Here is a 17,452-nt window from a genome sequence, read left to right on the forward strand (position 1 = left end):
GCTAAATGAAGCGGTTGACAGAGCTTTCAGCAGGCAGCTCTGTGGCTTTAATTTACCATGAGAAAAGAACAGCCTCCAGTTTAGTCCTTCAGGAGAGGAACTCACAAACCCATGAATGTGTGGCCTGTTTTTCCAAGCCACTGAAATTTTAAGTGTTCACATTCTTGGGCCATGTTAATTTTTTTTTTTTTTTTTTTAAAAAAGATTGTTTAACTCCTGAAAAAAGATTGGTTAATGTCTTTAAACTCCCTTGCAGGTGAGAATTGTTTCCCCTCCAATTTTATTTTATTACTTATTGTATGTATATTGTTACTGATGCCTTATTCCTGTTCAGGATGCATAATCTCACAGAATAATATTCACAAGTACTAGAAATGATTACATTAATTTGCTGGACTTTTGAGATTCTTTAGCACTTTTGAAATGGTGGTGGTGAGGAGAGGGTTTTTCTTTTTTTTTTTGTCATTTTTTGAGAGAAGCACCGATTTTATTATTATCCACTGTGGACAGAAATCCTGAGATTTGGTTCAGAAAATTTGAGGGCGCCTGGTTGGGGAAGACTGTCTAACTTAGGTTTGCTAGTCTTACAGATCTCACAATGTTCTGAAATTTATAGTTCATCATCTGTTGACAAGTTGAAGGGAAAAAAATTAAGAAAAACAAATCAGCAATGATAAGACAACCTGGAGGAGATTCTGAATAAAAACATGAGGCAGAAAAGGAATATATTTGTATATAAGGCAAGGTTGCGAACCCAGCCAGCAGTTTGTAGTTTAGCAGTTAATTTTGGGACATTTTTCAGGGGCTCAGCAAAGGCTATTTTTGCTGTGTGTCTGGGTCTATTCTTCCTTTGGTAAATTAGAAGAGTGAAAGAGTATGGAATAGGATTTGATAACCAGACCTGTTTTCTTGTCTTCCTGCAAGAGGGCTGCTTCTTAGCATTCCTGTCAGGTCAATTATTCGTTCCAAGATAACGTAATAATAAAAGTTAAACGAAAATATGTACTATAATGGTATGTGAAATTGATTTTGGGAGATAGGAGGAAGAGCTGCAGATTGGACAACCATCATGTAAAAGATATATTAGTCCCCAAAAGATTGGGGAGCATAGGAAGTGTTTCAGAGGAGACCCTTTCCTAGTTTTCTGGAAAATAAAAGTAAAGGAGGGGAGAAATATTTTCAATTTTGCAAGATTCTGTTGATGAAACCTTATGATAGAGTTAGTACTCATAATTGTATTTCTTGTCTAAACTACCTTGAAGAGATAACAAGATACTAGTTCTGTTCAAGTCCTACTCAACCTTCCACACGTAATTGCCATAGTGTGTGTGTGTGTGTGTGTGTGTGTGTGTGTTTGTATGTGTGTGTGTGTTTGTGTGTGTGCATGTGTGTGTGTGTGTGTGTGTGTGTGTGTGCAATCCTTAAGCTTTTTAAAGAGAGATGTTTTGCACTTCCACAAAACTTGGACTTTCCTGCAACGTATTAATTCGGCCTTCTTTTTCCTCAAGATACGAGATACAATGCCTAGCTGAAGCTACTATATAGGTGGACAAATCAGAATAGGAGGCTTGTTCCAACTGAACCAAAGGTTCAAAGGGCAGTTTTGGGAGTTGCCAGACCAATGCATCTGGAAATCACCAATTGGTATGGTAGGTACACTGTACCATCAATTGGTATGGAGGCATATAACCACTAGATGGCAGAAAGAGATATGAGACACCCCACCCTCTGGCTCTCTGGTGGTCATTTGTATATTTACAGCCTATGGTGACTCCATAAACCACCAGCCTCCTCCAATTCAGCTTTGAAATTAGGGGAACTGCTCTTGTTCCATATGTGAAATGCTCTGAACCTGAGATTTTTTTGCCCATGGACTTCTGTGGACCAGTAGATCATCTCTCCCCTAGCTCCTTCATTTTCAGTTGGACATTTAAACATACTTGCAATTGATATGAAATGTTTTACTGTCTGCACGGGTATCAGATGCAAAAATGTTGTCTATTTCATAAAAGGAAGAGCAGCCATGGTGAAAAGGTTTCTTTTCATAAAGCATCTAATTGATGTTATATTAATTTTGGACAAGATCACTCAGCTTCCTCTCTTGTAAAAGCTAGACCTTCCAATCCTGCTCTCTCCCCCAAATCTGTAATCTAATTGTTGTGATACTTAATGAGGAGTACTTGACACTGCCTGTTGATTTGATGTTTGATGCATCATATCCATAGCTGAACAGCCCCCCCCACGCACACAAACACACACACCTTTCCTGCTAGATTCCAAAGCAAAATTCAACCTTGGCCTGGCCCAGACATAAAGCTGCCAGAATTTGCTGAGTGTTAGATTTTTGCTAAACTCATGCTTCCAGGCTTTCTCCTAAGTGTCCTGGATCTGAAGGAACCCTTGTGTTTTGGAACAAAGCATTGCACTGCTGGTTCCATCTATTCCCACTTGGGAGTAAGTAGGGAAGAAGATCGCAGCATGAAAAGGATCTCCCAGGAGATGTGGAATAAGCTGCCAAGATCAGCCACATTAGTGCTGACACGCGCCAGACAAAGGAGCCCAGATTCTATAAATGAGACGGCAGGCTGGGATTGGCATTTGGCTGGATTGTAAGGAAAGAGGCTCTGGCGATTTGAAGCTGAAGACCCAAGAGCTGCGAAGAGGAAACCTTGCTGACTTCAACCGCTGTGAATATTTCTCTACAGCCAGCCTGTGCAGTTTGGAAAAGGTAAGTTGCGAACGACTCGTATTTTTTTCCACCTTTTCCCGCCCAGCATTTGGAGAACTTTGTCTTCTGAAAACTTTTCTAAATGAAGGCACGCTCAGGGTTTTCAGGTGCACTACAAGTTGCAGCATTTCATCTTTTCCTGGAAATGCCCTTTGCCCTCACTGCATGTTTGGTTTTTGTTTGTTTAAAAGTGAGGACTCTGGTCTTCCCTATTTTGACATGCGTGACACAAAACCCCTGTGTGATCTTGCTTAGGCAATGTAGGAAATGCCTCTGCTTAACAGATGATTGCCTGCCTCAATTATTTTCCACATTGTTGTTGGGCTGTAAATGCTGTAATTACAGACTTAACTAGTTGTAGGTCTGAATAACATCCCATAAATGGGTACATAAAGATAAAACAGCAACTTTAGGAAATCACATCGTGAGCTTTAGCTTAAAGCTTAAGCTTTATAACCTCTTAAGATTTTATCATTCATTGCATATAAAATGAACAAACAAACAAACAACTAAACTGGAGAAGTATTATATATATATATATATATATATATATATATATATATATATATATATATATATATATATATATACCACATTGTGAATTCAGTATAATATGAAAGGTGTATTGCTTTTATTCACAGTTTATTAATTCTTTTATGAGCCTGTCTGCTCATTTTATTATTATTTTTAGATGAACCACTTTTTTACATTTTACTATGAAATCTTGCTAGTTCCTGAGACAAATTTGTATATTTAGAGTATTTCGGCTAAGCTTTAAATTATTCCAAGAGATTGACTATAAATTTGCAATGCGGCATTTCATATAAATTCCTATAAAGCTGTCCTGATGTTAAAACCGCTCTAATAATGGCTCTGTATGAAATGAGTGCTATTGAATGCTACTGAAACAATAGTAATTCTTTCGGAGCATATTTCTTTGTTACATTGGAAGAATTGGGTACTTCTGATTAGAATAATAAAAAAAACAACCATATCTATTCCATCAACAATGTGGAATTGACCAAATTTAAAAAATAGCCCCCAGGCTATTAAAAATGTACCAATGACAACCAAACAAAACTCTATTTGGAATTTTGCCTCACAGCATGACAGCAATCAAACAAAATCCATATATATTCAAAAGCCATTTTGATATTATGGCCAAAAAAAAAAGCAATGCAGAGGTGCTAATATAATCACCAACAGCTTAGATTAATGGAAAAGCTTGTCAAAATATTTGCCTTATAGCAATATGTTACTACAGGCACATAGGAATTTGTTGAATATATGCCACATATTTTATCCAATCAAGAGGCATGATGATTTCAGCAAGAATGATTTAAGCACATCTTTAATTCTCTCCCTGAAACTGACGGGCATGAACAAGAAATTTAACATGGAGGAATCTTCTCAACACCTTTCCCTAAATATCTTAGATTGGCTTTGCTCATCAGAATTCTAAAACCCAAACCTGACCTATTCACAAAAAAAAGACACTTCTAGAAACATATCTAACTGAAACCTGAAATTTTCAAATTGCAAATTATGAAGTTTGCAATCCAGACAGTGCAAGATACCACATAAAAGCACTCCTGCTACTCATTGCTCTGCTAAGGAGAAGCAATGTCAGGTGACCGAGTAGTAATTTTTATGGAGAAAAGCATGAACAGGGAAGGGATTATTTCCTATCTCCTGTATCTTGGTCTTGATATGAATCCCTTCCACTATACACATACCTGAAGCTGAAGTTTGCAAAACCCTTAAAATATTCTTATATCTTCATTGTCACTTTTTGTTTGATTGCACCTAAGTTGAATTTACATAGGACTGTGGTATGTGTATCTTTGAGGTTAAAGATAGTCTGGTTTGAAATTCTGCTGTTGGAGACAGAGGTAATTGTTCCCTGGAACTATTGTATATAAATAGCTTCTGGGGGTGATTTGGTTAGAAAAAAGGAAGAAAGAGTTAAACTATTTTTTCCTCTATATTGGGAACAAGAAGGGGCTACATATATTTCACCTTGGTTAGTTATTATTCCACTCTTCTTTGTTCAGAAATGCTTTCCTCTACATAATTAATATTATTTTGAGGAGGACTGCATGCTAATTTTGATTTATAGTATACATTTATATGGATCAAAGAATGAATTTACAAAAACACTTACTGGAAACAGTGAAGAAATTATTTTAGAATAGATGGATTTGCAAATGGGTGTCTCTTCTAAACACTACCAAATGATTGCTTCCTTCTGTTTTGTATAGTGAATGTTATTTTTTTAAATTTAGCTTGTTTTGCCAGGTTTTTTAATTGTTATGTTTCTAGTAATTCAGATAAAAGCAGGCCATTAGGTGAATTTAAGTATCACTTTGAATGCAGTTCCATTAATTTCAGTAGTAACTTAATTGCTGCATGATTACTCTAATCTAAAATTCTGCAAGTTTTTCTTTTTTTAAGTATACCATGATAAGAAATGGAAGGACAAGTTCTGAAGCCTCTGACTTGAAGAAAATATATTTACTTTTTTATTTTTGTTTTAGATTTTAAAATGTAACTGCTTAAAAATTTATCCTTATAATTTGTACATAATTACTCTTATTGCTTGTTTATAATTGAATTTCCGTGTGTTCAAATCAAGATAAAATAGGAACGTAATTAAAAAAAACATGCCTCAAGAGCTGACCCTACGAAGAACGGCTAAGACTGAAGTTGTGATTGGATCAGATACAGAACCAGTATTCTCAATGATATGATAGAGTTTTACCAACAGAAGAGAAGATACGTAGTTCAGAATTGAATTGTGGAGTCCTTGGTGTCTTCTGAGATGGTAGCTTGGCTACTGGCATTTTATTACCCAACTAGGTAACATCTTTAGTGTTCGAAGCGAGTGAGGTTTACTCTTTCTTTATATACAACAGCTTGCCCTATCAGAGTTAGTGCAAGTGTTATTTTCTTAGTGTTATTTTCTTCATGAGGAAAAGGAGGGGCTTCTCCAGGGGGTTTCAAAGGAGACATAGGGTGCAGCCCATCCTTCTGTGTGGTCCCAGGCATGGCTCAACATTTTTCTTCCCAATCAGATCATTTGCTGACTCCATGGGCCAGTCTTCCTCGGCTATTGTTCAGACAGAGCAGACTCCTCCCCATTTTGGCTGGCTTGGATCCTCCCAGAGTGCTTGAATCCTCATTTGGGTGGCTCTCCATCTGCCTGCATTCCACTCGGCCAAAGAGTTCTGTCAGCCTGGCGTCCTTAAACATAGGGTGCAGTCATTGTTAATGGTAGGCTCCTGTGATGGTGCTGCCAAGTGTACATATGCAGCATGCCATAAACTAACCCTTTCCTACCTTCTCCTGACTTCTCCTACTAGGGACCATTAGAGTTGTGGATACGTTTGTTCACATTGGTGAAGGTCTGTCACTCAAAAATTTGTAAGCAATGTCTACATATGCTATGGGTTATTATTATTTTTTTGGTACATTATCAAGTTGGTGTTTATTGTTAAGCGAGCATACACCTAGATTGTCTCCAGAACATCTGTTCCTAATCTTGTCCTTCAGGTCTTCTACTAAGTAATCCATCATAGCTGAAACTGAGTCCATCCCACCTTATTATTGGTTATACTCCTTTCTTCCACTTTTTCCAGCATTAGAGCCTTCTCCAGAGAGCTAGGTCTTTGCATAATGTATGTGAAGTAGAATAATTTGAGCCTGATGATTAGTGCTTTGAGATAAAACTCTGGGTTGTTTTGTTCAATGATCCATTTGTTTGCTTCCTTGGCTGTCCATGGTATTCTCAGGAGTCTTCTCAAGAAAAGTTCAAAACCATCAATACTCATTTTATCTTGCTTCTTCAAAGTCCAGCTGTGATTTTCCAGATTTTTATTACATTGTGATTTTAAATTGCTTTCTGAATTTTAAAAATGGTTACTTTTAATTGTTTATGAATTGATTCTTTGCTCACAAAAGCTGCTTTAAGGAAAAGTTCTTGAGATGTATCTTTTAAGTAGATATGCCTTCAATTGAGTTAGAAACATTTTATGCTTGAGGTATGTTTTGTATTGAACAAAAGAACTAAAACAGTGTTGGGATTTACTGAGAATATACAATTCTTTCTCATAGATGCTGCCCTAAAAACATTCAACACAAATTCCCTTGATCTGAGTCTTCAGAAAGAGAAGTGGGGAATTCCACAAAATTTATTCCTTGTTTAAGACACACAACAAAATACCCTTTCTTCCAGAGATTCCAGTGTATGTCCTTCCTTGAGTAACCACTGCTGTTCTTTAAAATATATGATAAATAGGAAACAGCTTCCCTGGAAGGCCTACAAGGGTTATGTATGTATATCTATTAGATCTATTTCTCCTCCCTGACTGCTTTCATTCCAACAACAATCAAAAACGCCTCACACTGTTAAAAATGTTTAATTTTTACTTACATTATTACCAGATATGTTTTTGGAATCGCGTACTTTGGCCATCAGTCAGCTAAATGCTGCTACAATATTTTTTACTGAACTGTGAAGCAGAAAGAAATAACTAGTTCCTTCTAGTTTTGGTATATTTTTGGCATATTTTGTAACAGAAGCAGATAAAAGGCTTTTAGATACTCTGTTTTCTTAATACAGGAAAGCAAGGAGCGCTGCCACAAAACGGTGCAATCTGAGTGTGTTGCTCAGCCTTCTAAAGAACTATACTCAGTCTTCATTATCCATGCATTCAGCTTCCACAGATTTGCTTACAAGCTTCTATAAACATGTATGTAGCCCATTTTTTTATTAAATATGGGTTACATGCATCTATGCACAGCCATGTCCAGTCAGGAAAAAAGAGGCTTATTATGCAGCTTCAATACAAGCTACACTAATGGAAACCACATTCTTGTTCTTGCATGTTTGTTGCGTTAACAAGTCTCTACATCATTATAATAATAGGTCATGTGATCTCATTAGGGCCAACACTTCAATAATCTCAGTTTCCATTTCTATGGCAGGTTTTCAAGAATGTAAAACCCATGGACAATGAGGATTGAGTGTGTATTGTATGTTCATTTCCATAGCATTTCATTCTGTTCCATCATTCCCATCTCATCCACATTTATTTAATTATTCTGTAGTCTCTGACTAGGCTCATTTCTCTATGAGTTGTTCTGGGGTGCTTTCTTAATTTGTTCCATCTGTATGTTATTTATTTATTTGGATATTCAGTATTGTTGTTGCACCCCCTATAGAGCTTCAAAGAGGTACCGTACCATTTTGGTTCCTTTGGTATTTAGACCAGAATCAGTTTGGTGCAGTGTTTAAGACATGAGCTTAGAAACCCAAAGACAATGAGTTCTAGTCCTCTCTTAGGCACAAAGCCAGCTAAGTGACTTTGTGCTAGTTATTCTCTCTCTCAGCCCTAGGAAGAAGGCAATCACAAATTACTTCTGAAAAACCTTGCTAAGAAAACTGAAGAGACCGGTCTGGACACTCTGTGAGAATCCGACACCATTGAATGGGAGAGGAAAAAAAAAAGGATAGCAAAATATGTTACTTCCTCTTAAATAGTTACACAGTCCCCCCTCTCTTTAAGTGATTATGTTTTAAGAGGTTTTAAGAGGTTTGGTGAGCCCACTTTGTTCTTGAGAAGTACAAGCTTTATGTAAAGCTTGGACCTGGGTGGTAGTTCTGGAGAACTTCCCTGTCTGTTTTCTGGCTGCCATATAAGTCTTATTGTACAGGACTCTTGGAAATCCTTGCCTGATGTCTCTTTGGGAGGGATTCTCCCTAAAAAGAAGACAAGGGCCTGAATAGTTGGGATGCTTCTCTGCCAGTAGAAAACCCAACCAGACTTTCCAACTATTCTCTTGGTGTGCCGTCTGAACCAATACAAGGAATACATGTGCAACACTTTATTAGAATATATTACATGCTGTTAGCGTTTAATGAATACCCTTAGATACTGCCTTTCAAATAAATTGTTTTTAGAGTTCACAAGCAGTATTTGTATAGCACAGCCTATCTCAATCTTATTTGCATTAACGGAGTTGTAAATTGGTCATTCTTAATTCTTTTTACGGTGCTTCTCGGGAGTAACTTAATTTAAATTCTACATTCACTACAATTATAATTTTGAAATTCAGCATCACAATAGAACAGGGAAGCAGAAAAACAGCTATTTGTGAGGATGGGTCAGAAGACCCCAAATAACCAATCTAATTTAGGCCATGTTGGAGTCTCAACATCACTTGAAAATTACTGCACGACTTGGGAATATATACTGCAGTTGCTCTGTAGTTTTCTGCTGGGATAGAACAATTAGGCAAACTCAAAATTTCTGGGAAGCGCAACCAGGATAAATGGTTTTGGTTTCATGCCTGGTTGCCATAAAAGTTCTCCTACTCCCCATCTTATGAAACAGCAATCAGGAATAGCTCTTTATGAAAGATACCCAAGATGGAGAGAGAGGGTATTACTGTTTGCCGATCTTGTTCAAATGTCAGAGATACAAGGGTGCATTTTTTTAAAACATGCCATCTAATGGAGGAAATCACAAAGGCTGCTATTTGCTCTCAGGGCTTGTATTGACAAAAGAAGAGCACCGAAGAAAGAAAGCGAGGCAGCTCTTGCTGCCCTTCTACAAATATTGCTGCTTACACTGGAGTGCTGTGCTAATGGGAAGTTACAGAGTTTTCATTTATTACAGTATTTAATGTGTTTATGATGCATATTAACTTGGCACCTAAGCACGTTAACTTGATACCTAAGTAAAAGGACAGGAGTACTGGCATTCTGGATTTCAGTTATAATTATTTGTTCACTTGTTTAATTCTCCAATGGAATTAGTGAATCCAATTGTGCTGCTCTGCACTGGTCTTATCCTTTTCGGATTAATCTTACATATCCATATAATACTCTGGTTTCTGTTCAGATTGTATAAATCCATGTAACAGAGTTTATAAATTAAGGGCAGTCCAACCTTGGAAACTTTGAGACTTGTGGACTTCAACTCCCAGAATTCCCCAGCCAGCATGAGGAATTCTGGGAGTTGAAGTACACAGGTCTTGCAGTTACAGTGTATACCTCTGCTATAAAGCTTTGTCTAACTACATTTTCCCCATTGGGGCCAAACCTGATTCCCTACAAACAAATTACTAATGATTGAGCTCATGTTAATTTCCATTATCCTCAAAATATTGATAGTAGGCAGGGAATATCATGAGTCAATCAATGCTCCTGCCAGTTGACCAATTGGGGGTACAGAAAATGGCACACCATATAGCCATTTTCTGCTGCACCTATTGGAATTACAAAAACCCTTGGATCTCTACCCAATCCATAAAAGGAATAAAAAAATTAGGCCCCATATCCCACATTTTCAGACCCCATTGTATTTATCCACTTTTCTTGAAAATCTCTACAGTTGCTAAGAGAGAATGCATATTATAAAGCTGCTAAGCCATACTTTCTCCACTGTATAGAACAACTCCTGTGAGTTATGGCTGTGAAAAGATAACATATTGGCATTTTTTCAATAAGGCACATTTCTCACTGATTGTAATTGTAGCCACATGCTGCTGTGATGACTTGAGAGGGAATATGTTTTAAATAAACAGAACACACATATTTTTTTTTTTGAGGTAGGAGAACTGAATCAGGAGTTGGGTGTTGATTATGGAAAATAAACTTGCTCAGGATTTAGAGTTGTCGTTGGCATTATTATTACTAAATGTTTGATCTACCTACCTACCTACCTACCTATCTATCTTAATCTATCTATTTAAAATGAAAGTGAAGATGGCAAACAAGCCTAATACTTCTGCCTTCTGTTTTCCTCTTCAGCAACAGCCTTGTATAGTAACTTGGACCAAAAGAGACTGATTTGCCCTAAATCACCCAACCAGCTTTCATGCTTAAGGAAGGATTAGAAACCACGGTCTCCTGGTTTCTAGGCTTAACCACTACACCAAACAGTCTAGATCTGAACAAACAGCTGTATGAACTGTTTTTGTTTTGTTTTGCTTTGGTTTTTTGTACCAGAGTGATTCTGAAGCAATGCAAAACTGTCAATGTTTTTCTGACAAGAAAACACAGAACATGCGATAGCCTGAAGTGTTTCTCATAATTCAGGTAATTTTTTAGTAATTTACTACTTCACGAAGATTGGTACATCTTAAATATATTCCATTTCAGCAGCAGTTCAGTGCCAGCTGCTATTAAGCAAATATACTTAGCTAGTAGAAGTGAAGGAAAAACAAGTGACAAACCTGAATACATGGCGTACCCATTTGTTATTGTTTAAGGTCAGTAACACATCCTAATTTATACTACAAGTTGTTTAGCAACTGCCTCTTTAGGAACCATATGTTATACAGTTATGAAGTGATGAAAACGTAATTTTGTGACCAATTCTTGCATTTATGACAAAGGAGAAGGAAAGATGAAGTAAAATTGTAAAGCAGAGGAGAGATGAAGTAAAATCATAAGCGTAGCAATGGCTTCATTTAACAACTGCTTTGCTTAAAAAAATAAGCTGCTAGTCCCAACTGTGCTGCTAAAAGAGGACGATTTGTACGTTTTAAGAATCTTAGGCACATGTAGTTACCCCTGAACAACCATTTGGTGAGGAACACTAGAAACCTCTTATATGTAATGCACAATATCCATTCACAAGCCGACCTTCAGTTTTATCATGGTTTAAACATTTGGCTTAATTTTGTACTTTCTTGCATTTTTCTGAATTTTGCCTTATGAAGCATTCTGGAGAAATTCTTTATGGACGTTTTGCTGAAAACAGAAAAAATGAATTAGTGATTTATGGATTTGATTATTAGAAAGGCTAAAATATGGGAAGAAGGGAATCAAAATGTAAGTTAAAGAGGAAGGACTGACGATAAATTTATTTATACTACTGTGAAGATTGAAAGCCACTTCTTTATATTTTTTCTTTTTCTTCCTTGTTCCTTTCTTTACTTATTCACTATTTTTTTTCACTCTTTTTCTCAAAATTTGTACTGCTTTTATTATTGTACAAAATTCTTCCATGAAAATAAAATAATACATCTGGAGAATGCTTATACATCCTTTTGTGCATGTTGGTTGGTCTCAATAAAGGGAACACCATGCTTTTGGCATAAGGAAACTAATAGATCTACAATATCTACAATATGTCTATGTTTGAGCATAGATGCTACAATTCTAATAGTACTCTTTGCTTAGAATCTGATTCCTCTGAATACATATGCAAGGGGAATACTACATTTGTATCAGGTAGGGTATCTCTTGCTGGGGGGCTCTGTTATTAAGAAGCTTTCATTTTCAACATCAAGTACCATAACTCAACACTTGAAGTCACACCTTCTACCTCATGGTTGCAGCTGAATGAACCGTTTTGTCCTTTTATTATGTCTTTCCTAATGTTCTCCCAACTCCTGTCATTCTCTTCCTAGCTCTTCCAGTCTTGAGGATGACCAGAAAAATCTTCACCAACAGCAGGGAGAGGTGGAGGCAACAAAATGTCAACAGTGCCTTTGCCAAGCTGAGAAAGCTGATTCCCACCCATCCTCCTGACAAAAAGTTGAGCAAGAATGAGACTCTTCGCTTAGCCATGAGATACATCAACTTCCTCGTCAAGGTCCTTGGGGATCAAGGGCTGCAGCAAACAGGTGTGAATCCACGAGAAAGGATACTGGGTCTGTTCCAGCAGAATCCACATTTGGAACGCATGGAAGAACTGACTCTCCTTGAAGACTCTGAGGTCCCTTCTCCCAATACAAGCAGCAACATCCCAGAATGCTGGTCAGAAACATCATCTCCATAATCAGTCAGTCAGGATAATCATCCTGATTGCAATTTGATAGTTCCCCTTGATATCAGTTGTGGTAGTTGTTTGCTTCCATACAGTGTTTATCTATTTATTTATTTATTTGGTCCATCTTGGTCTTTTTAAACTCAAACGTACTTTATGTAAACTTTTCTGAGGAAAAACATTGTTTTCAATAATTAAAAAGAATTCCAATGGCCTAATTGGCTATAAAGGGCTTTGAGTCCAAGGGACTTTGACTGGGCCTACTGAAAGTTGCCAATGGACCTTGCCCTTTATTGTGACATACCTGTGAAAATTGTCAGGATCAGTAGTTTGTGACTGAGTGACACTGTAAGTTTTAAAACAGCTGGCTAGGAGCTCTGGGAATTTCAGTTCCCGTTGATTTGGCTGCTGAATTGACAAAGGTTAATTGAAGATCTAAGTCAAACAAATTCTCCAGTGTTGCATCTTCTCCTATGTAGAATGAATCCCTTTCCACTTCCTGTAACACCATAGTGAATAATTTATTTCTTTCCCACTTCCTTTCTTAAGGAGAGAAACCACATAAATTGAGCAGCCACATCTACAACTACAACTGTGAGCATCTCATTGTATCCATTTCATGAGATGTGATAATGTTGCCTACTATAAATTGGGTATTGTACACAACCATAAATTGGGTATTGTAAAAGAAAATATCTCGAGTTCTGGAGCCAAGGCTACTCATTTAAAAAAACTTTTTTCATTTAAGATACATTAATATCAAAATTAGTTGAGCACTGCTAAGATTCTCTTCTCCTTTGCCCACATTGCCCAGGTCAGTGCAATCTTCGTGCTAGGATGTGTGCATTTCATTTACTACTTTTCCTCCAGTATTTGTCAAAACCTGAGGTAGATAAAAATTTAAGCAAAACAAATGCATAAGGAATGCATCTGAATAGTTGAGAATGGATTATGCCCACTATGCTTGCTCAGATATAACCAACAGTGGAATTTAGTTATTTCTGAAATATTCAAAGATGCCTACCTTAAAAATATGGATTTAAGTATTATTTCAACTAGATTTATAATGTGAGGAAAAAACTCTTAAATTTGGCTTCAATTAGACTTTCCAGAACGTTTGCACAGATAAAAATAACTAAATAACTTCAAAAGCACAGCTGAATAGAAAAACAACTGTTTTATTTGTTGTTAGTGGCATTTTATAAACCAGATGCACTATTTAATTGTCTCTGAAATAAATATAGGATCACATGCATCACTTATGGATTTCTTTCCATGAGGGATTCCACTGCACCTAACTTTCTGCATATACTATCCCAAACTAGCAGTCATTCATTCACTTAATTCTCATAATTGGATACAGCCACTCCCAAGTTTCTGTTTTTTTTAAAGACTTCATAGTTAAAAATCACAGGTCTCCTTGAGTTAAACACCACTATTCGAACTCTAAAATTAGCTACCAATATTATGTATTTTCAGTTAAACAACAAAGCAAAACCTTTAAATGGGGGAGGAGGGACAAAACTCTGTGGCATGCATGTTTCTAGCTAGGTGGGTTTTTATTTTATCATTTTCCATTTCTGTCACTGCAACTATGATATCATTGCCCCTGTCAAGGGCCTCAACCTTCTATATATACATCCTGAAAACTATATAGTGGAAAAGCAGAGGTGAACTCATGCTTCTAGAGGGCAAATTTGAGCAAAATTATTGATAAAGCACTTTGCCACTTACAAAATTATCTAAAGCCCATTGATAATTAATATTCTGCTCCCTGGCATATTTCTTTCATCTTTCATGCCAAGATTTTATTTGTTCATAGGCCCATTTGATTTATGAAGGCTAAGGATACAAATGCATATTTGTAAAGGCATGAAGGTTGAATTGTACATTTGAATTAATGGGTAGCATGTAAATAAATGAATTAAATTTCAGCTAATTAAAAAAAATCACTCCTAATACATTTTAGAGCATATATTCTCAGTCATAACCTTCTTAAACCCCCTATAATCACTTTATTTAAAAAATATGCTTCAAGGAGATGGGAAATAACAGGCATGGTAAGCCTTAGCCTAGAACTAAATTAATAGAGGGGGCATCTTTTTTATACAAGTAACACTGTTCTACCTCACCAGTACTATTGTTACTGCATTCCAGCTGAGCCAAATGAGTTTGGTTTAGTTTATTAAAATACAGTCATAGACCAAATATACAGAATATACAGAAATGAACAAATACATTATTCTGCATCCAATTATTAAAGGAAAAAAAGCTATTCACACCTGACAATATACACCTAGAAAAAAAATAAAATCCAAAAACCTCTGATTGACATAAGGATGTTACAAAATTTGTGAAGACTTCTCCATCCTGATTGTTAGTAGGTAGTGCAAAATTGCCATATCTAATAATTTCTAAAAAGAATGAAAATTAACTCTGCCCTTCAAAAATGATAGGACATTTCAGAAGCTGGGATTAGACTGACATTGAGCCTAGGTTCTGACTTTATGTATTTGGCTGAGCAGGTAATGAGGTGAAGCTACTCCCTGTAAGATTATGGTTGAATGCCAAATGAGACATAGAGTCCCTAATGTTGGGTTGCTCATCAAGTTGTGAAGGCTCTCATAGGATTACTGTGAAGGAAATAAACAGCTTGCGCTGATTATACTATTTGCTCTTTTCCAACTCCCATGAATGATTTTACATAATTTCAAGATGGGGCAAAACTTATTGTAGTAATAGCAAGATATAATAGAGGTAGGAGTAATAGCAAGGCATAATGGAAGTTTTTTTGGAACTCCTATGGCACTTAGCAGCTAGTGTTCTTCACTAGCTGTAGACCTTTAACATGGATATGGGATAAACAATCATTGTGTATTTTCTAACACATAACTTATGGTTTAGCATTGTGGGCAAAGGAAATAATGATGCTTCTTTCAACGCAGTTTGGTTGCAATATATGAACTGAGCCACAAAAATTTCCTTCCTTGAGTTATTGTTAACTTAACATTGGGTTTAAATTAGTGGAGTGGGGTGTGGGAGAGACTGGGAATGTTTTAAGAAACTCCCCTTGTGAGGATTTCTGGAATTCTGGTCGCCTCAAAAAGGGCCAAGTTTATTAGGGCTCTAGTGCCAAATTCTTTTCCCAAGTTTAGAGCCTTCATCTACAATATTACCAGAATTGTGAGGATCTTAAAACACTATCCCAGGGGCCCAAGGTCTATATTTTAAGACAGCAGCAATGCTAGTGCAGAACACTTTATTTCAAAGTAAATCCTGCTGAATTAGATATTAACAATTTTGCATTTGAAGTAAAGATGTAATCCTGAGAATTGAATAGTGACTGCAGAAGTTATTATGTCTGTATTTAAAAAAGAACAAAAGAGAGAAATCTTTGAAACATGTCTTTAGGTCTGAGAAGGAAGAATGAGAAGGAAGAAGACAGCATGGTGGAGGGAGAATAGAATGGAACTATTGGCAACCTACTGAGTCCATCTCTGTCTTCCTTCCAAATGCACTGGTAGATTTGTCCCATTTTTTTCCTCTCTGGAGAGGATTCCGTTCATTTTGGAAGTCAATTTTTCTTTTGTCATAGAACAGTGGTGGCGAACCTATGGCACGGGTGCCAGAGGCGGCACTCAGAGCCCTCTCTGTGGGCACGCACGCCATCTCCCCAGTCCTAGGCCTCCAGCTGGGTTTTATAAAACCTTTTTGCTTTAGGCCTCCGCCGCCATGTACAAAAAAAAAGGTTGAATCAATCAGTCAATTTCAACTTCTCGGGGGGGGGAAGATCTTGCAAAGTTGGAATTGATTGATTGAACTTTTTAGTCCCACCCAGTCTGCCGTTACCACTGCAGCCATGCCCACCCAATGGGCCACATCCAGCCAATGGGCCACACCCACCTGGCACCCGACGATGCATAAGTGGGTTTTGGGTTGCAGTTTGGGCACTCAGTCTGTAAAAGATTCGCCATCACTGTCATAGAAAATACAGTTCTGTTCTGTTCAATTTTCAGAGAGTTACTCTGCTGATGGACAGAATCTGAAGTCTTTTTATATATTTTTCAGCATTCTGTTGTGTTGGAAATAATTAAAAAGGTTAATATTTTTATTATTATTCTTGTCTAAACACACCGTAGTCACATCTTTTGTGACTATAGTTAAATATGAGGATTTGATGTGTGAAAACATAATAATGATTCATGAGATTCTGGTACTTTTGGCAACAATGCAAAATGCAAAGAATGTATGAAGAAATTCTAAAACTGCTGTTCGATCTACACATCGTACAACTTACTGGTTAAATAATATCAGTCATGTCTCAAAATATCCATGTTTGTATTGGCACTGTCCATTTTAACTTTTATTTCTGACGATTCAAACTTTCCAAATACACTAAGCAAATGAAAAAAATATTAATTTTCTTAGCAAAACAATGTTCTGATGCAAAAGCAAAAGATAAATATTTCATGTTATAGTGAGAAAAGTAAATGTAGTATTTATTAAGTATCCTGTTATTACTGTATATCTTCTTTCTATTAATATACAATGTTTGTTTTTAACTAAATGTCTCTACCAAAGATTTATTTTGTTGGCACTTTTTATGTTTTGTAAGCCCCCTTTGTTTGACCAAGAATCTTTTATATATTTTCTTGTACATTTCCTTATTTAATCCTTATATATTAAAAAAAGATTTGCAAAATCAGTCTTTCTTATATTAAAAATGCAATGTCTTAACTGACATTTTGTTAATAGGAGTTGAACTGATTTTCTATTTTTTCTCTGCTATTGAAAATAACAGAAGCAAGTAAATATTAAGTTATCTTTTACAAGGAAAAAACCACTGGATGCTTTGTAATTTTGCAATTCTTTAAAAAGAAATATACAAGCTTAGTGGATAAGCAAGCAAGAAGACAGTATTACTTTGAAAGCGCTATTGGTT

The 17,452-nt window shown here is 36.5% G+C and overlaps 1 protein-coding gene across 1 annotated transcript; it reads left to right on the forward strand.

Moving 5' to 3' along the window:
* The first annotated feature begins 2,602 nt into the window (after window positions 1-2,602).
* Window positions 2,603-13,944, forward strand: TAL2 (TAL bHLH transcription factor 2). Its single transcript, XM_039350444.1, has 2 exons — window positions 2,603-2,728; window positions 12,152-13,944. Exon 2 carries the CDS (start codon window positions 12,169-12,171, stop codon window positions 12,520-12,522), a length of 354 nt encoding a protein of 117 aa, XP_039206378.1. The 5' UTR covers window positions 2,603-2,728; window positions 12,152-12,168; the 3' UTR covers window positions 12,523-13,944.
* Window positions 13,945-17,452: the final 3,508 nt, after the last annotated feature.

This window comes from Crotalus tigris, unplaced genomic scaffold (genome assembly GCF_016545835.1).
Source record: "Crotalus tigris isolate CLP2741 ecotype Arizona unplaced genomic scaffold, ASM1654583v1 scf7180000018334.392729, whole genome shotgun sequence".
NCBI classification, from domain to species: domain Eukaryota; kingdom Metazoa; phylum Chordata; class Lepidosauria; order Squamata; family Viperidae; genus Crotalus; species Crotalus tigris.

Coding starts and splice junctions, on each gene's coding strand:
- TAL2 (XM_039350444.1), top strand. CDS start 12,169: ATGACCAGAAAAATCTTCACCAACAGCAGGGAGAGGTGGAGGCAACAA.